The 22,272-nt window shown below is 39.5% G+C and overlaps 3 protein-coding genes across 3 annotated transcripts in view; 1 reads left to right on the top strand and 2 right to left on the bottom strand.

Moving 5' to 3' along the window:
- Nucleotides 1–261: 261 nt before the first annotated feature.
- LOC140929446 (capsule biosynthesis protein CapA-like) lies at nt 262–7,461 on the top strand. The gene is made up of 7 exons (XM_073379241.1): nt 262–381; nt 3,520–3,757; nt 4,528–4,672; nt 5,382–5,549; nt 5,647–5,880; nt 6,308–6,429; nt 7,167–7,461. Exons 1-7 carry the CDS (start codon nt 294–296, stop codon nt 7,312–7,314), a joined length of 1,143 nt encoding a protein of 380 aa, XP_073235342.1. The 5' UTR covers nt 262–293; the 3' UTR covers nt 7,315–7,461.
- A 1,495-nt stretch (nt 7,462–8,956) lies between these two features.
- On the bottom strand, nt 8,957–18,323 carry LOC140930034 (capsule biosynthesis protein CapA-like). The gene is made up of 7 exons (XM_073379691.1): nt 18,224–18,323; nt 15,236–15,473; nt 13,239–13,383; nt 12,030–12,197; nt 10,263–10,496; nt 9,582–9,703; nt 8,957–9,162 (listed from the first exon to the last, which is right to left on the bottom strand). Exons 1-7 carry the CDS (start codon nt 18,321–18,323, stop codon nt 8,988–8,990), a joined length of 1,182 nt encoding a protein of 393 aa, XP_073235792.1. The 3' UTR covers nt 8,957–8,987.
- Nucleotides 18,324–21,032: 2,709 nt separating this feature from the next.
- The window catches only part of LOC140930033 (capsule biosynthesis protein CapA-like), a 7,885-nt gene continuing 6,645 nt past the window's right edge, over nt 21,033–22,272 (bottom strand). Inside the window, exons 6-7 of the mRNA XM_073379690.1 lie at nt 21,678–21,799; nt 21,033–21,291 (exon numbers count right to left, since the gene is read on the bottom strand). Of these exons, the coding sequence (XP_073235791.1) occupies nt 21,123–21,291; nt 21,678–21,799 (291 nt within the window). The 3' untranslated portion in view covers nt 21,033–21,122. The remainder of the gene's footprint in view (nt 21,292–21,677; nt 21,800–22,272) is intronic.

The following is a 22,272-nucleotide window of genomic DNA, read 5'->3' as shown; positions in this document are numbered from 1 at the left end:
TATTTTTTCTATCACTCTTCTCGCTGTAAGGATCAGTTTACTATTTTAAGTTTAAAATTTGACTCTTTCCGCCTTTCTGACACATTAGGTAGAGAAGCATCAGGTGTCCTCTGGTGGATTGCACGAAACCCTACCTGAAAGGAGTGTCAAAACTGGTATATTTATAACGACATCTCAATAATTTGCGAAGTATTAATTGCTAATCACATTTCAGTCAGCTTGCTCTGATCCGGCGGATCAGCCCATGACTGGATACACGTATTCCCCAGCTCCCGATTTATTGTAAACTCAAAATGGAGATCTTTAATTCAGCGCGTTTTTTACTTTTCTATTCAGTCTTGTTAATTTCTTTTGTTTATGGAAGGTTAACAGGTCTGGCAGGTGAGTTCCTATTTTTTAACAAACTGATTTTGTTTATTCAACAGGGTAATTCAGGTTAACAATGTTTCAAATTTAAAATGAACCGATTAAAACTGTCCTAAAAAATTCTTATGCCTGAGACTGGCATAAATCAGGGGCACCCAACGTCAATTTTCCGAAAATATCTGTTCGGAAGACGATTTGAGATCTAGAATTTCCGGAACATTTGTTGTAAAATTTCTTGCCTGCCTGCCTCTCCTACGATTTTCGAACATCTAACTGAAATGGTATAATAGCCCATCTTTAACGACTTTTGCCTTAAAAAGGTCACCTAGAATTCTAGGGAACCTTTTTTCTGGCTGAAATTTTCGAAAAGGTAAAAAAAAAAAAAAGTTATGATCCCTATAATTTTTGGATCACTAGACTTTCAGCTAGGAAATCCGAACAGATGAAAAATTTTTAGGGGATAAATATATGTCTATATCTACCGTTTAAATACTAAAATAGTTTAAAAATGCCATGTTTAAGTGGTTTTGAACTATATTCTCGTCGGGTGCCCATGCATAAATCTATTTATTCATGTGTAGACTTAAAAGGAAAACTTGGTCGACTTAAAATCTCTCTTTTATGGCATTATTTGGTATATTATCCGCCCGCAGTGAACTAGTATTAGGCCACTGTTGGAGAGTACCACCAAAACTGGTTTGGAGATTATACATAATGATGACATGAAACGCTTCAAGGTTCAACAGACTAGGGAAAAGTTACGGGGGAGGGGGGGGGGAGGGCTGCGATACTACCCTTCCTTCCCCTCTAAACAATATTACCTTTGTTCAAACATTTATTTAAAATGAAGAAATCCAAATCCTTCTGTTTTGAGTGTCTGTTTTATCCAACACAAAAATTTCAACATTAGTTAATAACCAAGAGACTATAAAGGGGACAGAGAGGGCATCCCCCATATACACCCTATTCCATAGGTAATTTGTCTCGAGTTATTTTTAACACCACAGATCTCAAGGGGGATTAGACAACAGCCAATCACATAGCGCGAATGTGTTCCGCGTGGATGACCCACGCTGAGAGCCACGCGTCCTTCACGAAATGACGCAGAACAAAATGGGGGAAGACGCGGAGAGCGATTTTGCTATTCCTTTTGTCGACAAAAACGACTACAGCGAGATTTCTGCGAAAGCTGTGTCAGCGAAACCGAAATTAAAAAAGAATCGCCCTTCCTCTCTTGTATAGAGCTAACAGTAGAGCAGGGAAATCCTTAACACACTGAATATTCTCTCAGGATCATTTATAATTTACAGTTTGAAGAGAGCAATTTCTGGTTTGATGTTTATTTTTTTCAGTCTTTATAGCGATTATTCCTACCCACTTACTCTGTCAATTGTAGGCGAACCCTCCTAAAGCTGAATTTCAAGGGACCATATTCAAGCATAGAAAGAGAAATAAAATTTCGTCGTTGCTTATTTACGTCCTCCATAAAACGCGAAATTAGGCATTTTCACGTCGTAGTCGTGCAAAAACGGAAAAGAAATGAACAAAAAAGTGTGTTGCACGTGCGAAGTTGTTGTTTTGCTAATTAAACCTATTGTTTTTTTTTTTGACGTTCTAGTTGTCGTCCGCGTCGTTGGATCTTAAACTGCCTAAATTGTACAAAGGACCGGTTTCAATAGACCGGCGAAATTTCTCATTTTATTAAAGCACTGAGGTTACGACAACTTCGAGTTAAACTGATTTCACGGGTTGTCAAAGAGTCCAGCGATTCCTTTTTCCCAGGTGAGCGCCGACTCATTTCGCTTCAATATTCAGGAATGCTCTCGATCTTTTTACGCTTTCATTGCCTCTCGCCCGACATGTTTTGCACGGCGTTTGGTCATGCGAAACCTCCACGAAACATCCACGCCTCGCGCGAGGTAACTTTATCCCGATTCTAAAAATAACTCGAGACGAATTACCTATGGAATAGGGTGTATATGGGGGATGCCCTCTCTGTCCCCTTTATAGTCTCTTGTTTATAACGAAACAGTAAAGTCAAAGCTTTTATCTTTTGTCATTAATGTTTAAACTTTTTACCTTTGCTACCTAAAAGAAGGTAAAAATTCATTCTTTTAAAACTTTGGGGTCAGGAAATGGGTGGGCATTAAGTCGCACTCATAACTGGCCCTCTACACTCTACCGAGCTTTGATGATCATCTGCTGGAACAAGTAGCGGGCAGTTGGTGGTGAATTTTGTCGAAAGCTTTGGCTATGAAATATACAGGAAAAAACGACGGGGTCGATGATCGCAAGTGAGACCTGTCAGTCGCCTGGAGCTATGCCATGCTTGTGAGTCCTAATGAGGACGAAACAGCTGTCCATGGTCGCCATTGCCCCGGTGAAATGGCTGTGCGCATGTGAAAGGTACTGGCCAAACCGCGAAGTTGGCAGTGTGTACTTCAGTGCTGAAATCCTAAATGTTTACACCACGTACAAAGTGTCTAAGTCTAAAGAATTGTGTCCCGGAAAAATGATTCGAAAGAGATGCATCTTCCTACAAGAGAACTGAATGTATTGCAGTTGTCATCATCATCATCATCATCATCATTTTCATCGTCAAGGTCATCGTCATCGTCATCATCATCTTAATCATCATTATCATCATCATTATCATTGCTATTACCACCATTACTGCCATTTACATCACCACCGCTATCATTATCATTACAAAAGAGAATAATCATTACCATTGGCTATCTTCATCATCATCATCATCTCAAAAAATTAAATCGACAATTTTTCATGATCTGCACTCTTATCGACCATAGAAATGACTTCAAAATGTTCAAAACTGAAGTGGAACCTCGAGCCGCAGGCAAGTGGTTTCACTGCAAAGTTTTGAACATTTTGACGTCATTGCTATAATTGATAAGCGTATAGACCGTGGAAAATTTTTGTCGATTTGTCTTTTACAAAAACATTGACAGTTTTTTTGTGCATTCCCGTTGAAATTACTCTGAAAATCGCCCGCGCAAGAAAGAGAAAAACAAATTGCGCCACCATCAGGTCATTTCTATTGTCTGTTGTCTTATCGACCATAGCTCTCGACCGACATTCAGCGCTCAAGAAATCATTATTATCAGTACCATATTTTGTTCTTTCTCTTTACAGATCAAGTCACTCTATTGTTTGTCGGTGATATTACGTTTTCTGGTCCTGTGCGGTATTATGTGGAACACAACCATCAATCTTATAACACATGTTTCGTGGAAGTAGCCTCCTTTATTCGAGCCGCAGACATTTCAGTGGCGAATCTGGAGACTCCTTTAGTAAATGCAACGGTGTTTTCTCATAAATGCCAAAAACAAGTGGTACTGGATTCCAGTCCACAAAGCGCTTCGTCCTTAAGGTAAATACTTGCTTGGTCCAGCACCCTTTGGAGATGTTCTTTTTCAGTAAAGGTACCCAATACAATTAAAACTGACTGAATGCAATGAAAAATAAAAAGGTACCGCTGGGGACAAAAGGGAGAGATATTTCCCAGTTATCATTGCACAACTGGTGCGCGCCCAACTAAGTCACATTTTCAAAAGTGGAGTTGTGGGGGGGGGGGGGGGGGGGGATTCTACCGGCCAGATCAGGTTGACGTGGTTTCCCGTTGTATCTGTTAGGAGGTCATAAATAAGAGCTTTATATTTTGGCTCTCTGGGATGCGCACCCTTTAAAATCTTCTGGAGCATTTCACTGAAAAGCAATTACACTGGTTCTTCCTATCATGTTTTTAAAAACATCCTGAAACGTCCTCTCGTGAAATAAAATAAAACTGCGAAAAAAGGCGTAAAAGAAGTAAGGTAGAAACTCTTTAAAATGGCCACTCTCGGAGGGCGAAGAAAAAAGCGTCCAGTTTAAGGATGGCCTTTCAGTGTTTACAGTGGTTTAACAAGAAAAGTAGCGGGCACTTGGAACTTATTGCATCGAGAGCGAACGAGCTGCGCGATGGAGACACGCGAGGGGTGTCCGCATGCTCAGTTCTTTCTAGTGCGCCCATATTGCAGTACTTCCACGCGCCTGCTACGCAGGCTAACGGGGATTCTCATTACTGGCAACTAGATAGGGCTGGTTGCCTTTTTGTGAACCAAACGTATGGCCGTTTTGTTTACTTGTATTCTTTTTGAGTAGATTTGCAGGATTCAATGCTGTCAGTGTGGCAAATAACCATTTTAACGATTTTGGAGGCGTAGGAGCCAACTTTACTGTTAATGTTCTTAAAAGCGCGGGAATAGATTATTTTGGAGCGACCTATGGACCTTTCAACTCTTCACAGGTATCTTCCTGATCTCGTCCCCAGATCTCACTCTGTCTTACGCTGAAAACTGAAATCTCCCTTTCGCGTTGCCTTGGAAGATCTGGGTAGAGATTAGTATCTTGCTAGTGAGCAAATAGTCTGTATAGTGTGTGGAATATGAAAGCTTTCCCTTAAGAAAATATGCGTGTAAAAAAGAATGTAGTTTCATTATGAAGGAATGAGACTCTATGGGTATTTCCGAAGACTGATCGAAGTCGCGACGATCGCCGAAAAAACTGACCGTGGTCTTATCGCACTGCCATTCCGGCGGTGATCAAGTTTTACGAGGAAAGTTGTACAAAAAAAGTGCTGCAGGATCTAAGTTTGTGTTTTTCTTATGAGCTGTTGGTTTCTTTTCTCGTCGTCAAAGTAGCAGCGTTACCTCGCAAAACAATTCTTGATACGCGTTTTTGTTGAAAACCGATGATTTAGTGGAAAACGCGTTAGAAAACTACGTCCGCAGCTAGCAGATACCCATAGAAAGGCTCAGGAAAAAGCAACAGGAATCGCATCAACAAAGATAAGAAGCTGCTTCCAATTTAGAAATGGCCCACTCTTTTCTTTTACTGAGGGTAGTGTGAATGCAAGTTTTGCTCTTGAAGACTAGTGATATAATGGGATAGAAAGTGGACGTTTCTTCTGCTTGGTCTTGTCGCATTGGTAATAATCATTCTGATCTCTTTTTTAGGTTCCTCTTATTATAGAGAAGAAAGCACTGAAGATTGGATTTCTGGGTTATTGTCACCACATGACGCCAAAAAGGATACAGAACTGTTCTGAGATGCGGATGAAGTTTAACGCGGGTCCTGCTATTTACAGCAAGGATATTGCGGAAAGAGATGTAAACAGATTAAAGGTACCTTAAAGATCTCACAAATGATTTTAAACCTCTGGCACATATACATCAAAAACCGGATGGGGGCTTTACCTTCTTACCTTTAAAACATTTGCAGAGCAAGGTCGACATCGTGGTTGTCTATATTCACTGGGGTAGAGAACTATTCTTGAAACCAGTTCCATACCAGCTTCAAGTGACTGATCATCTGCTGTCCCTGGGAGTACACTTAATCATTGGCTCACACTCCCACGTGATTCAGCCACATAGTATCCATGGCAACAGGCTGGTAAAGTTCGGTTTGGGCAACTTCTTCTTTCCTCCTGCTCGTGTTCTTGGTGGTAATGATCCGGTAATGTATCCTTTTATTTTAAGAGTTCCCTAAAAGTGAATTTCTACTATCGCACAATTTTACGTGTGTATTTGATAAAATAGAGACAATGCATGAAATGTCGCGCGTAAACGTAATAATTGAACTTTGCTCTTTTTTCTGGGTGTACTTCTCAATTAAAAATTTAAGTATTAATTTGTGTATTTTTAGATTATTATAGATTCTTTTTACCTAGATAACCTGATATGGTGTAAAAAACTATGTTGTGACGTCATCCAAATGACAACGCGATCTTGAGAGTAAATGAAATGGCTTAAACTGAAGTTAGGCTAAGGAAAGGACGCTTTATAACAAAAAATAGTTGCGCAGAAAAATTTGGGAAAACTATAGGAAGAAGGGGGGAAGGAATGCGATCATTTCTGATCATGATTGATGGTTCCTTTTCCAGAGGATCTACGGTAGATTAGGATCAAAACCAGACGAAGATCTAATCGCCATTTACGAAAAACTTGCTCTAGGAGACGGTGAATTTTTCAAAACAAGTCAGCTCTTTCGAGTGAAAGTTTCAAGGTAAGCTTGCGTATAAAGGCTGCCAATAGTTAATACTGATCCAAGTATAGGCAAAATTATCTAGAAGAAAACCTTCCCTAGTTAAGCGAAGAGTCTTTGAACCAACTTCAAAGTAATTCAAAACTGAGCTTAAGTTTACTCACTGTTTCGGTAATTAGAGTTCGGTATCTAAACCTTCTTCATAACACAAAAAGATGTCCTTTCCCGTTAGTGATTTTTGGAAAAACTAGATTTAAAACGTATTATCCATTATTTAGTTACATATTCTGGGCCTGGATTCACGATAATGTGTTTGCTGATAGAGCGGTTTTCATTTGAGTGTCGAAAAGTAATTGGTTTTGCACTTTCTACACGATGCGATTGGCTTAAAAGATTCGCGCCACCTTTTCATCCAATCAGAAGTAAAACCAAAGCCAATTTTGACGCGCTCGCATGCATTTTCCCGCGCTTTGCGTCAGCCACATGTAATTACTTCGAGTTTTGATTGGTTCAATGTATTGTCTGTGTCCTATGTGATTGGCCAGAGTAATTACTTTGGTTTTGGTTTTACGACACTCAAACGAAAACCACTCTAATGTGTTTGCTGACTAATGACAGTCAAAACCGAACTAAAAAGGACGAATCCCTGGAGGTGCTGAGTGTGTTTTCGATGCCATCATGGCAATAAAAAATAATGTTTCACTTGCTTTGGCCTGACTGGTCTGATTTTATATTAATGTATCGACTATCTCTTACAGAAAAGGTGTGGAATTTGCCGATTATTTGCCAGTAAAACTTGCGTTTGACTCAGCAAAGAAACAAGTGTACATTAAACCCGAAAATGATTTACTCTGGATTGAAGTTTGTAGTGACGAGGACCCACAGTGTCAAAGATCGAATACTTAGGGGCTTGATCCGATCGAAAACGTCGCTTCAACTTCAAAACAACTACATGTATTTCAGTAGAGCGTTTGCAATCAAGTGGCCAGCATCTACGCAAATTAATTGGAGCAAAAAAAAGCGTGTACATAAGAAAAAAGTTCATGATCAACACCACTGCAGGCCGCCGTGACGTCATGTGAAAACACTCCACTTTTTTAAAGCTTCAGTTAAGATAAAGACTCATTTGAGACCGCAAAACACCACCACCAACAGCAACAAGCACCCGAAGAAGACTGCAACGATTGGACTGGTTTCTGGCCGGAACTGAAGCCCACCAAAGCGCCGGTCTCTCCTCCGCCGAGGCTCCCGCTGGGTATCCCACTAAAAATAGCACAGTTAGCGCGCAGGTGTGGATGGGAAGAGAAAAAAGACAGGAGCCTCGTCTCTCTTCCTCTCTATCCCCTTCCCATCGTGCCCTGCGCGCTTTCTTTCCCTTCTCCCCAGCCTTCTTACGACACAAAGAGGCCTCTGCCACAGGAGAGAGCACTGAAGCCGGGCGTAAGCGGCCACTACAAACGAAATTTTGTTACCCAGCTAATTAATTGAATCCATTTCAGACAAAGCAACGTTTGTGAAAAACATGCGCGCAAATGACGAAGTTCCGAATTCGCTCGAACATACAAAATATAAAATGAAACTAATACGTTCGACGTTTCGATGTATCACACATCATTATCAAGAGTGAGAAATGTTAAGTTTCAGAGTTGTTTAAAGAGCTGAGGTTTGAATAAATTAGATTGTATTCGTGCATACTTCATTGTTATGTAGATTTATTAATAGAAAAGCTTAGCACGAATCAAAACATACATCGAAACGTCGAGTAACGTTTTTAAGTTCAGTTTTTTCTTGTTAAATGCTTCAACAAGCAACTGACTATCGGATCTTTTATTCATATATTTTTGTTTTCGTTTCCAAAAGTTAACATAAGGCCGAAAGGCAAAATAAAATAAAATAAAATAAACAACCCACCTCCTTCCCTCAAAGAAAACAACATTGAGAGCAAAACTGTCTCGGTAAGAGAAAAATATCTTATAATGTGCAAAACATCTAGCTCTCCACCCAAGCAGCTTACTGGTGTCTGTTGAACCTTATTTTCTTTCTTGGTATTGAATTTTTCAGGACCTCTTATTCACAAAATATAAGGTACTTATAATGCCTTGCCCCGCTATACCATAGTGGCGGGTATGCATAATTATCGCATAATTTATGCAATAATTATGCAAACCCGCCACAAAAATGATAATATTAAACGTCTTCTTGTATTTACCCCCTCTCATAGAACGCGAAATCAGAGAAAGAAATTTCATGTCGTAGTTGCGCATTTAAGGCAGAGAAATTTACACACTAAGTAGGGTGATAAAATTGCTTGTTCGATGCTCGTTAAAACTATGCTGCTTTCACATTCTCGTTTCCTTCTCCGTTCAGTATGGTATACACAGGTTAGGCAAAGAAGTATTTTCAAAGTTTTACTAAGTCTATGTGAGCAATTTAAAACTGGAAACAATTTTTTCTGACGGATTTTCATCACATGAAGAAAAAATATAGATACCTATACGAACACAAAGAACAACATCAGAACCAAATACAAAAATGTTTGTTCTATTAACAGCAAATTGGATAATTAACGGTTAGCCAGATTAAGTTTGGTTTTTTCTTGGTGGGGGATCATGGCAACTGTCTACACATTGCTTATCCTTCTTTCCACAAACTGTAATCCATTTGGCGTTCTTTATTGGCTCTGGGTGAATTCGTTTATTTTTAGGGTCAAATACGATTTTTGCAGGTAGATAAGAAGCCCCTAAAACACCATTTCTGAAAGAAACAAAACAACTCAAATGTCAGTTGAAATCTAGTAAACTCAGGAAAATAAGGCGCAGTCCACCAATTATTGGCGGACAAACTCCCAGCATGTTGTTGCAGACTGTCTCATAAAATGTTATTTTTTGTGTCATTCGCCTCAAAATAGGATTTCTGGCTAATTTCTTCATGTTTTGTTCATCTCTGGAATTGCTTATGTTGTAGCCCAAAATTTAACAAATCGAGCATATCACGTGACTGGGAGCTTCAACGGGACTATAAACACGTGATTGTTCGTCATCACCTAGGCGTGCGTATATCGTGTAATAAAACTAAGGTAAAAAAGATAATGGATTATCCATGGCCCAAATAGCATTTCTAAAGAGCTGGTTTAAAAACTATCGTACATTACGGATTTCAGTTCTTCCTCCTACCTAGACAAGGTAACTTTAAGAATTCGACTCATCTTCAAGTTGTCACAGTTTCCAAGAACAAATTGCTCGTAAGCATCTATTAATTTTTCATCAGGTTTCTTGCCAAATCGTCCATACACACCCTGTAAATAAATAAATAAATAAATAAATAAATAAATAAATAAATGCAAAGGATAAAGGTAATCGTTAGCTCATAAGGAAAACGCTTCATGTGCCTCATTCTAATTCCATGTCTGCTTATTCCATTTGCTAATTGTCACAGAATCACTGAAATGAATTAAATAAATTTACCTCTTTGGCATAATTAAGAGGAAGGTCCTTTAAAACGTATCACACGACCTTAAATATACCGGCTTTCCTCTTCATTACCAGGATAAAATTAGCCTGCGGAAAACAGTGATTTATATATATCGCTGTAGGTGAAGCAAACGGTAAATCCAGTACATTTACTATAAAATGTAAACAATCGGTTACACATACAGATTGTTTTCGATCCCTGTGATCTGAGAAGCAAACAAAGCGGTCCTAGTTTTATGTTTCCGGTTTTCGGTGTTTGCATTTGATAATATCGTCACTGTTAACATACCATGAGAGGTTTATGATGTATTAGACAAGGCCAGATAGATGACGACCTGGATCAGTTTTTGTGATCATTTATCTGGCCTTAGTGTCATGTATTACCGGGTTGACTCCGCTCATTGGTCTTCTCGGATGAAACAAGAAATTCCCCAAACTGTAGGCCACCAGCTTGTTGTCATGGAGACAATGTTGCTGAAGCACGTGTGGATGTGCTCCAATGATGACTTGCACGCCAAGGGACATGAGATGCTTTGTTATATGAAGCTGATACGGGAGAGCTTTTGAAAAAAGTTCTTCTCCGAAGTGCATGAGAACTACAATGATGTCCACTTTGGCCTTAACAATAAACAGTAGCTACATTTTAGCTTTCAATAATGGGAGTAAAGGTTAGAGTTAATTAGGTTACGTTCGTGAGAATTCTGTAATATTCATAATGTGTCGAAAGTCCCTCCCTGATTTTATTAACTTACGGAACAAGATAGCAGAGTGTTCTATGGTTTATCAAACACCAAGAAAAGAACTGGGCGTACGAAGATATAGCTAGGCCTTTCCAGATTCTGCTCCGAAAAAGCTAATTGTTGCTAAGAAATATGCCAAAAAGTTGCTCAAAAGTTGCTCAAAATTGAAAAAGTTGCTCAAAAATTTTGTAAAGTTGCTCTATTATTTTTAAGACAGCATGTGTGATTTTAATATCAATAGCCTTGTAATCATCATTAAGGTACAACTAAGTAACTAGTTACAACAAATTAGGCAACCTTTAAAAAAATTGAATCTAAGTGGCTAGTTGGAAAAAGTTAGACAGAATCGACAGTTTTTTTTTTTGGTGGGGGGGGGGGGGGGGGTTCGATTTCTTCGTCTTCGGAAGACAACGTTGCGTCCGCCATTGTGTTTACACGTGACGTGGGGGGCGCCCCTCACGAGAAGGGAAAAGCCCTGGGAACGAGGTTGATGCTACCCAAACCCAATTCTTGTAATTAATTACCATGTCTGCATGATACCCATTCAAAGGGTAAAAATATGAGTTTTACTAGAAAGATGTTTAGAATTTTAACTTGTTTATTTAAAAAAAAAAAAAGGGGTCATTCAGCATTTTGGTTCAAAAGCCCGAAAGTTAACAAAAAAGTGCTAGTTTTCCGAAAAGTTGCTAGAAGTTGCTCTCTGACAAAAAAGTTGCTCAAAATCCTAAAAGTTGGTAAAAAGTTGCCGAGCAGAATCTGGAAAGGCCTAGATATAGCCTGTATTAGGCGTTCCGTTACTGTGGAGCGCGGAGGTCGGATGGTGGGGAGCGGGTTAAAGCGTGTACACGGGGAAAACGAGGGGGAAAACGAGGGGAGATTCCCCTTTTCGCCCGGAACAGGCGGTAACCCGGGTACTCTTTACGATAATATAGAAGAGTTTTGATCAAGACACTTAATCCCTTTTTTGATATAAGATCTCAAACAAGATAATTGTGATGAAGGATTTGAAAAGTAAGCAAGAATGAGCAAATTTTCGTTGGATTCCCAAACACGCAACAGAAAGTGATTTGCTGCTGCCCCTGGTCTGTCATTCGAGCCAAGTGTCTCAGTATCAGATCTAAGCTTAATTAAACCAAACATTCACCGGTATCTAATTATGCACCTGGATGGAGTGAGGTACTGCTTGAGAGAGAAAAGTGTCTTGCCTAAGAACACAACACAATGATTCCGGGAGGACCTGGACCCGGAGCTCTACCCCTTAGCCGCCGCGCCTCTCACAATTTATAACGGGCATTGTCTTGAACTTGGTAAGTCAGTACTGCCTTGAACTTCATCGCGGTTTTGTTTTGCCAAATGACACTCCAAAACAGTAGAATTTTACAGAAGGTTATAAACAAAGTAAGGAGACTACCTTTTTCAAATTGCTGACATCTTTAGTGGCAATAACATCGCTATAAGCTGCAGGGCCAACATTAAATTGCCTTCTTAGTTCAGTGCAGTTTAGTTCGTTCGCTGAAGGACTGTCACAATAACCAAGGAATCCAATCTTTAATCCTTTTACCTCCAAGATTAGGGGTTCCTACAATAAAAGACAATAATGACGATAAAGTATATTGTTGTGTCGTCTGCATACAGATAAGTTTCCGCAGAGCGTAGTGATTTTGGGAGGTCGTTTGTGAAGAGGGAGAATAACGTGAGTCCAAGGACCGACCCTTGCGGCACTCCGTGAGCTATAATGTGTGTATCAGAGTCGGATCCGTTGATTCTGTCGAATTGTCTTCGTTCTGTAAGGTAGTTCTTTAACCACAGCCAGATATCTTGTATTTATATAATGTATTTATAATTTATGAATTGAGTTCGGCACGGCAGTAGCGCGACGTTTGAAACCAAGTCGAGCTACTGCCGTGTAGCACGGCAAGGCTTGCTGTGCTACACGGCAGTAGCACGACTTGGTTTCAAACGTCGCGCTACTGCCGTGCTAAAGTCGAATTTAATTCGATCAATTGAGTTCGGCCCGGCAGTAGCACGACATTTGAAACGGGCCTTAAACTCCTTAGCAAGACTTATGAACAACGAGAAGAAAAACCACACCATGAAAAGTATTCAAGGAAGAACCAAAGGCAAAAAAAGATGTAGACCAAGTCCAACGTCACGAGTGATGAAGAGCATCAGTTACTAGACTTAAATCAGAAACATAAGTATTCATCATTGCTGCTCCGGTAGACTGAAAAATAGTGGAGTTTTTTTTCTCAAAATCAGTGTTACAAGGCGCCAAACTCATTCTCCGTTTGTACTCTCAGTCCAAACCTTTCCTTTGCCCCCTTGCAAGCGCGCGTTCTGAGCCAATGCGAAAATCCGGGCTGTTTTGCAGGCAGCTGCACCGGGCAAATTTCCAATAAAATAAGACAAAGGCGGCGGAGCAGAAAGCAGGCAGGGGGGGGGGGGGCAGGGGGATCCTTAGCCCCCTAAACAAAAATTTGGGAGACAAGTAGACCACATAGAGTAGTGAAAACAGAACAGAAAATCTCTTCCAAGTATAAAGTCTTCGAAGGAGTTTTACAGAGATTGGAAGCATGTCTGGTTTATATCAACGCTGAATGTCACCGCAGGTAATACTGACCTGGGATGTGTCATACTTTCCATAAGTGACACCAATATATTTTACGCCTGTTTTCTTTAAAACCTCAGTTGTAAAGTTGGCCCCTTTTTCGCCAAAGTCGTTTAAATGATTGTTAGCGAGCGTAACAGCGTCAAATCCAGCAAACCTTATAAAAACAGAAGTACATATGTCTTAGTTGCAGGTTTCATGCAGGTCTTACACGAAATCTAGTATTTGATCGCGCAAAAGAGGAAAGTGGATGGGGGCGGGTATGGGGGGGGGGGGGCGGGGCGGGGTGAAGCAATGCGCGTAATAAAAAATGGAGAGGGAATCCTTTCCTACTCTCCCCAGTCCACTCTCCCTTTTTGCCTCCTTTCCCCTCCATTTTCGACGCCTGCAACCACACAGGCTAGCGGTATTTAAACGTCATCCATGCCAGCAAAAAAACACTAAACATTCGCAAAGCACCAATCAATGATCAGTTAAGCTTAGAGTGATTATTTTTCTGCTTGGGAATTCCTAAAAATTTTCCGGAAACGTGACATTTTTGTAATCTCCCCTCTTAAAAATCTTCCTTTTGTTGGGAATTGCATGATTCCCCAAGAACAAGAATATTAGCCGGGGAATAAAACTACATTTGTTACATGTAAACAATCAGGACCTTTTAGCTTCTGGAGAAGTGAAAACCGCGTGCTACAAATAAAATCCAGCATTTTCATTGATTACGTTCTGAAACAGAGTCTCCTAATCCCTTGTCCATATAAATTTTTAAAAAAATCGTGATTTATTTCTGCAACTTTTCTATTGGAAAGCAACTAACACCAGCATTGTTGCACCAAGGACAGTATAATTTATTAAATTATTCAAACCCTGTTTTACGGACACCCGCTATATAAACACCTTGTCATAACGAAAGTTCGGACCCCAGGCCCTATGGAAAATCCTTACTTTTTCTCTAAATTCGACTCACTTTATGCAGACACCCATTGATAAAGACAACGATAGTTACGTTTTTTTATCAACAAAAAAAGTCACTAAAAAGTTACTAACCTAACTACGTGTAAAAAAGAAACTTTTTTTGTCCAGTCAAAAGATTCAGCAATGACTATTCATACAGGGGCGGATCTAGGGGGAGGGTGCACGGGGTGCGCACCCCCCTCCCCTGAAATGACCTGCGGTTTTCTAATACAACTGGTATTCTGCCCCCAAAAAATAAAATATGTGGTTTATTGGTGTGGAAGTAGAGCAAGAGACGAGTGCACCCCCTCCTAAAAAAAATCCTGGATCCGCCCCTGTCATAGACAGTTAACCCTGCTAATACGGTTTCTTTCTTGTGAGCTTTTTACTGTAATATGACCTAGTGTACACTTACTTTTTTCAAGTGTAAAAAAAGAAACCTCATGAGACAGCATGTCAATGTTCACAGTGTTTCAGTAGGCAGGATAAGTTATACAGAGTTTAGTTTGACGATCGCTGCCACCATCTTGTTTCATTTCTCACTAGTAGCCCCCTCCTCCCCCTCCCAGTGTCTGTATTAACAGAGTTCACTGTATTTGAAAAGTAATTCACATCAAATCCCACTGTTTTTGGAAATTTTTGTGAAAGTAGGTCAAAGTGTCATGAAATAACTCGAACAGTACAAAGTAAGAACTCGATTTAGAGAAAATTTCGTACCCTGAATTGATGATGAAACAAAATTGCCTGTCCCAACAACGGTACAGCTTAATGATTGTTGTTTTTGCTAAATTTGAAATTTCCTCCTTGAATTTGCTTTAAAACAGTTATAAATATCTTTTAATATGGTTTAAATCAGTTTAAATCAACAATAAAAAACCACCATTAAGAGCAGGTTAAAACACCAATAAACGAAATCAGTTAAAAACAGGTTAAACACTATTAACAGCGGGTTAAAACACCAATAAAAGCAGGATTGAGCGTAAATGTCCTTGAACCTTTTCAAAATTTGTGTATTAACTTATCACCTTGTGTAGCAAATTCAGATTTAGCTACTGTTTCACCTTAAGGCTGACGCGGCATCTGAACTTGCATCTAATACGACATGCTTCCCCTTCCTGTATCGATACATGTCTTTGCTGACAAAGGGAGATTCCAAATTGGCCACTGAAAAATCAGCGTTCTTTACGTATTTTGCCACTTCATTGAAAGAGTCATTATAAGTGTGATAGCCATGTTCCACGTAATATTTCAAGGGCGTAGAAAAGGAAACATCACCAACAAACAGTAAATTCACGTGCTCTACAATAGAAAAGAAAATTTGTTGGGAAAATGGAGTGCAGTAAGTCCAATATGGATAGATTTTAATTTGATGGACAACTGATGATTTTCGTTAACAGAATAGAATAACTTATCCGCAGTGTTAAGAAATTTTATTATCAACAATAGAATACTGAAGTAAGAAAAAAGAACATCTCAGGCTAGAAATAACCCTATAACAAACTTGAAATATTGTCATAGTTAAGTAATAATTCAAGTACCCTCTTAATACGCCACTGGTTTTACGGGTGTTGATAATCAGTGAAGCGGGATATATTGAGTTAACTGTATGTTTCGTCTTCAATTACAGGTAATCCCGTTGCGCTTTAACCGTCCTATATATTTTGTCTTATTTTTCCTCCAAAACTCAACCCTACACATACTGATAATGATATCTGGGCGCTGCGGCCAGCCAAGCTAATTACAAGTTAGGAAAAACTAAGTTCACTAAAGCCAGACACAAAAACTCCTAAAAATGAACAGGTGGACAATACGGGGAACGTAGTCTTAGGTTTCTGGTTTGAAAGAACCTAAAGCTATTGAATAACAGGCTTCATACACAAAGGGACCTAAATGTAGGCAAAACAAAGAAGCAAAACTTACTGTCACATGAATTTTTTTTTACCAATGATAATAATATTTGTTATTTAAAGCCGATGTCTCTTTGCATGTGTATCTCACAAAATTGGAACACCAGAGACATTTGTGGAATGTTTTGCGTCCAAGGTAAGAGTCAATCGCGCATGAGAAAATAAACTGGGGTAGTGATAATTAGCTTAAAGTTTTGGCTTGCTTGCATGTCCTGATTTTCGCTGCGATAGGTGATAACACAATAAACATTTCAAAAATATATTTTTTTGTTGTTTATAGTTCATTTCTTTTGACAGTAATCCAAATCTGAGTGCATAAGATAGGAGGTGTGAGCAAACATTTCTGCTGTAAATCAAAATCCCTCGATAGTGTCACATAATGTTGTAAATCTCTCTAATTTTCCTTTTTAAATATCTTTAAGTATGTAGAGTACCCACACTGCCTGCCTCGAATAGCCTTAGCTAAATACAGGCAGCGTGTATGTTTAATGTATTTCTTTGCTTTTCAATAAAATCGTTGTTGTTTGTTGAGATTAAACGAAAACCTAACGGGAAGAAGGCTGGCCGTAGAATGTTACACCAGCCCCAATCCAATGGCTGCAATAAATACAAATTCAAATCCCATAAAACACCACGCACCTCACATCAATTTCCAGACATTAACCTCTCAGTTAATTATCTAATTAATTTGGTTAAAAATAAAAATTAAAAATAATGATAATAATAATGCACTTAAAGACTACTTTCCAAAAAGGTTGGAGGGAGATTTAGGCAACTAATTATTTATTGTAATTGCTGCGACGGTAAATCAAGAAGCGATTTCAAGATTTGGAAATCACTAAAACTACAAAACTATGTGATAAAAATGAATTGAATATGAGACCTGATAACTTTACCCTAGAATAAAAATCGTCCGTGAAATTCTTGTCTATCTATTCAAATAAACTGAACTCTTACCAAGTGTCCCAGTTCTCACGCAAGATATTGACATTAAGAGCCAGTAAATGAGCTGATTCATCATTGGGAGCGATTGTTTGTTTGACTAGCAGTTATTGCTTCAACAATAGCGGCATTTCTTTTGTAAAATGGAAATGAGATAGTCAAGTTATCGAAAAGGTTGATTCTCTATTGTTAACGATTGGAGCAGAATTTAACGATCGGCTCCCTAAATTTTTCATTAGCCTTTCAGAGGATCTTTAAAAAATGTGCTATGGCTAATCATGATTGGCCCTTTTTATGCTATAGACAATACATTTAACGTGTGACGTCATTAACGTCTTCTGTTAAGTGCGTCGTTCAGACGTACTTAAAGGGGTCGTCTCATGAACTACGCATACTCGAGAAGTCACTGTGAAAATCGCTCTTCCCGCTCTCGTTTGAATTGTTTTTATTTAAAAGAAGGTCGTGGGCAACACTCGACTTTTACTTCCCGCCAAAATGATGCGTGTATCAGTAAGTGTTCTTTCTCTAGCGGGTAGATTATACTCTAGAGGGTTCTAAATTTTGACTGAGCAAATAAATTTGTTATTTTTGTCGCTTTGAGGTCATGACACACATATTGATTTTTCTCCTTTGGTTTTTGTTTATGGTCGGCAGGATTTGCCCTCTGATGCGAGAGCATTTTCTTCAACCCTTTTTAGAAACTTAAAGCTCTTTATTGCAGCTAAATAAGAGTTTTAATTTTCTCCAGATTTCCCATGCTCCTGAATGTGATGGAAGTTCCCTCAATGATTTTGTCACGCTGATTTTGTCATATGCAGGAAGTTAAATTTCATCAGAAGCATATAACTAAACAGATAAGGGGAAGTTAGACGCTTCGGAGTTATAGTCTTATATGCTTCTGATTTCACTAGTACACTCTTTTTTATAAGAATGTTTTTCCCGCCCGGGCTTAATATCCTTATTTTCTGCTGATTTTAGGCTGAAAATATTCAAAATATACAAACATGAAAATATACAAATGTGCTGCGAAATCTCCGTCGTTGGAACCTTCATATCCTTCATCCAATTTCACACCAAGTCACGACTGGAATATCTTCTCTTCGAGAAAAAGAAAAATATGTCTATGTCTCGTAAACCAGACTATCTTATACTTTTTGAGATCAGAAATCGTCCTTTTGCGACCCGAATTCCATGTTTTACCGCCATGGCCGGCTCCACCACTTGTGGCCGCCGTCTTGTTTTTGCCAGATTCCGCAGAATTTTCTAGAGTTGAGCTTCGGCTCACACATGCGCAGTTCATGAGATTTAACCTTTAAGACGACTTTAACGTCTCAGACGTAACATGCGCCTAGTCTGCGTCTTGTATAAAAACGGGACGCCATAAACTGGGAACATTTTGATGCCCAACTCGTGCCAGAGAAGACTTGGAAGGCTCAGTATTTTACATTTTTTTCAGAGAACTCTGTTTTTTTCCCAGTGTTATCGTCTACTTTTATCCTTCCCGTTTTTACACCGATCGACTTAAACGTCTCAGACGTTAAATATGTCTGGCATAAAAAAAGACCAATTTTAAGTACATCGTACACCGTAAATTATCAGTTATGAACCCGTTGATTGGCAGGGGCGTAGCTGCCTTAATTCAACCCATTAAACATAACATTCGTGTACTTCTGTCCACTACTATAAACCGAAACTAAAACGTTTTAACGAAAGAGATCACTTGAATATCGGTCCCGCTTGTGCCAAAAGTTGATTGCAAACCAAAACGATGTGTAAACGACACGAATCCTACTTGACTTCCCGTCCAAACTGAGACCGTAACGCGCGCTTTTATATCCGATTGGGGACGCCGAAAGATCTCATTCATTGTAATAGCCTGCGTGCGCGCCCGAAATCCCTCTTCCCCATCCCCTTTGAACGCCTTTCGCGCAGGCTACATTGCAACTACACTTACTAGTAACTAAAAAAATCACGTAATCAAAAAGAGGTATTATTCTCAATTCCTATCCTTTAATAAATACATCTAGCCGAATTTTCGAAACATACCTCAAAATGGACCAGAATATTCGCACAGAAAGCTGGCGATAGCCAGCTTTCTGGTCACTGCGGTGAGAAAAAACATAGGGGGCTTGCTGTCCTGGTTGGTCTCATTGGCAAGTTCAGCCCCTGAGCTAACTCGCCATGGGTTGGAAAGGGGCCTCCATGTCAATCCCTAGGGGGGGGGAGGGTGCTGCAAAAGCGTTGTACCTTCCGTTAGTCCTGGTCTGGGAGAGTCAGTGCACTGGTCATGTCTGCCTTTAGTTTGTCATGTCAAATTCTTGTAACGTTTGAGGCCCATTGGCCAATGAAAGCATTCCCCTCAAGCACGTGCTAGGCTGGGGGGGTGTAGGAAGTCAGGGGGGTGATTTAACCTTGAATTCTCTGCTTAGAACTTGCTTAAGTCTCAAGCGTCCTCCGTCATTCAGGGCCTTTAAGCAGCTAGAATGTATGGAAAAGTCCAGAGTGTCTTTTTGATGGACTTGAATGTTTCTTTTGCTAATCAGGAACCAAGAAGAGAGTCACCTTAAGAGAAGCATGGGTAAGAGCTGAGTTTCTTGGCCATATATACTTTAGTTGAGTCAGTTTAAGGTGTGGGGGCTCCTGGTGTCCGATGGTACGGTTTTCATAAATCCGGCTAGACATACACTGAGCAAAACCGGTTTAGTCCTTAAAACTGAGGAAGTCGCCACTTTGCTCTTGCGGGCCACACCCTGGTTCGCTAATAAACTGAAGAGAAGAGATTAACGCAATGCAGGAAATTAATTCTTGTCGTAATTAAGGTAAACATTCAAGTAACACGGAAGGAAATTATCGCGAAAGAGCAGGTAATATTTCAGCGTGAAGGAAATTAATGCGACGTACTCAAAGAACGGAAACCAAACTTGTCGAAACAGAAACAAGAACGAATTTATTTTAACGGTAAATGTATCTCCTGGATGCAAGCAATTTTCGTCAGTTAACTCGCTCCAAACTTGAAGGAATCCGCTGGCCACATCGAGCGTTTTCACGGTTTGAGTTGAACTGGTGGAACTCCAACCTAATAAAAAATTAATGCTTTTCCTAGGTGTCAATAATGTCTGTAGTGTATTCAAAAATTAGAGCCTTTCGGGGACTTGGGTAGCTCTTCCTGATCCCTATGATTGTAAAGGTTGTTCCTATGTTAAACTCTTATCTGTAACTGAACCTCTTTGCGGGCAAAGCCTCCTTGAGAAAAAGACACTGAGGCTCTACCTGATTCGCGGCAGGCCTTTGAGGTCGCCGCAACCCGAAACTTTTAGACTATTCATTCTTGTTTTCTCTCGTTAAACTGGTTCGCGTGGCCGTTCGCGTGCGAGCATATCGTTTATTGATAAACCGACGGTATCAAGCAACAAAGATCTTACACGATTCATGCAGAGCCAAAATCGATCACGGAGCTGAAACGGGAGCTTCGTTTTTAGCTCTGGTTCGCCTGGTATCTAACTCCTCTACAGAACACGAAATCAGAGAGCGAAGTGCATTTCATGCCGTGATTGTGCATTAAAGGCAGAGAAATTTAAACGACAAATATGATGATACAACTTTAAAATACTGCTTTTTTCATATTCTCTTTGCCTTCGCCTTTCGAGAAAGGTTGTCGGTGAACAAATGTGCACGCGATAATCCCGAGAGAAATATGAGAATGATAAATACACTGTTCCTGACACTAAAGCTGTCGAATCTATTTTTGTTGCTTTCCTTAAGCACTTGCAAACATACTTCCATGGCTTTTCGTGCCAATTGAAGAACAGTGAATTTTAAACCGCCCACAATCGGCCATTCGGGATTGTTGCGTGCACTTTCTCCGACAACCTTTCCAGTCTTTCTCTAAATAGCTGTACATAGCATACACAGTTGAGACAAAGAGGAATTCTCAAAGTTTTATTCTGTAAGAAATTCTAAACGAATAAATTTCGATATTCTGACAGATTTTCATCATATGAAGAAATAAGAGATACCAACACAAAGACCAACATCAAAACTAACTGCTAAATATTTGTCCTATTAACAGCAAGTTAGTTCAGAGGTCAGCCGACCAAGATTAATTTTTCTTTTCTCTTGGATCTTTGCAATTTTTTTCACACTGCTTGTCCTTCTTTCCGCAAACTCTTATCCATTTGGCGTCCTTTGTCGGCTTTGGGTGAAGTCGTTTAGTTTTGGGGTCAAATACGATTTTTACAGGTAGATACGAAGCTCCTAAAACTCCATTTCTGAAAGAAACAGAACGACTCAAATGTCAAAATAAACTCAGGAAAATAAGCGATGGACCGCACGCCTTGGGGTCCACCAATTATTGGCGAACAAACCCCCAGCATTTTTTGCAGACATTCTGTCCCATAAAATCTTATTTTTTTTGTCAGCCACCTCAAAATTGGCTTTCTAGCTTATTTCCTTATGATATCAGTTTCATCTCTAGAATTGTTATGCTGTAGCTCATAATTTTTGCAGCAAGCGTCTCTTTTGACTGAGAGCTATAAAGGGCATTCAAAGAGCAGGCATGTGTCGTGAAATAAAATTGTAAAGATGATAGATTACCCAAGACCCAAATAGCGTTTGAAAATTCTCGCTCGTTACAGATTTCAGTTTTTCTTCTTACCTGCACAAGGTAACTTTTAGCATCTGAGACATTTTCAAGTTGTTACAGTTTCCAAGAAAAAAGTGTTCGTATGAATCTATTAAGTTTTTATCTGGTTTCTTGCCAAATCTTCCATATACAGCCTGTAAATAAATAAATAATAAATACTGCAATGAAGAAATAAACTGATAAGTGAATGAATAAATGAAAAAAGGGTTAAAGGTCTCTTGTTCTATTTCCGCTTGTTTCCTCTTCCCATTTGTCAAAGTATCACGAGAAAGATCTGAATCAATTTATCTTTTTCGCATAACTGAGAGGAAGGTCGCTTAAAACGTATCACAATACCTACAATTAAATTATACCTTTCCCCTTCATTACCAGGAAAAAATAATAACAAGTCAATAAAAAATAAATAAAAGCAAACAAAGCGGTCCCGGTTTCATCATTCATTTTCGATTCCCTATTTTTTTTTGATAATGTAATATATTTCACTATCGACATAACTTGATTGCCTGGTCCCTGTGCAGCGTCTTCCCAGGCCTTCTCGGTTGATGCATTTTGGTGACGTATCCGAGATGAACAGGCGGGACTTGCTCGGACCACGTGACCGGTAAAC

The sequence above is a fragment of the Porites lutea genome, chromosome 3 (assembly GCF_958299795.1).
Source record: "Porites lutea chromosome 3, jaPorLute2.1, whole genome shotgun sequence".
NCBI lineage: Eukaryota > Metazoa > Cnidaria > Anthozoa > Scleractinia > Poritidae > Porites > Porites lutea.
Note: the sequence above shows the minus strand (reverse complement) of the source record. Positions and strands in the feature narration are given on the sequence as shown.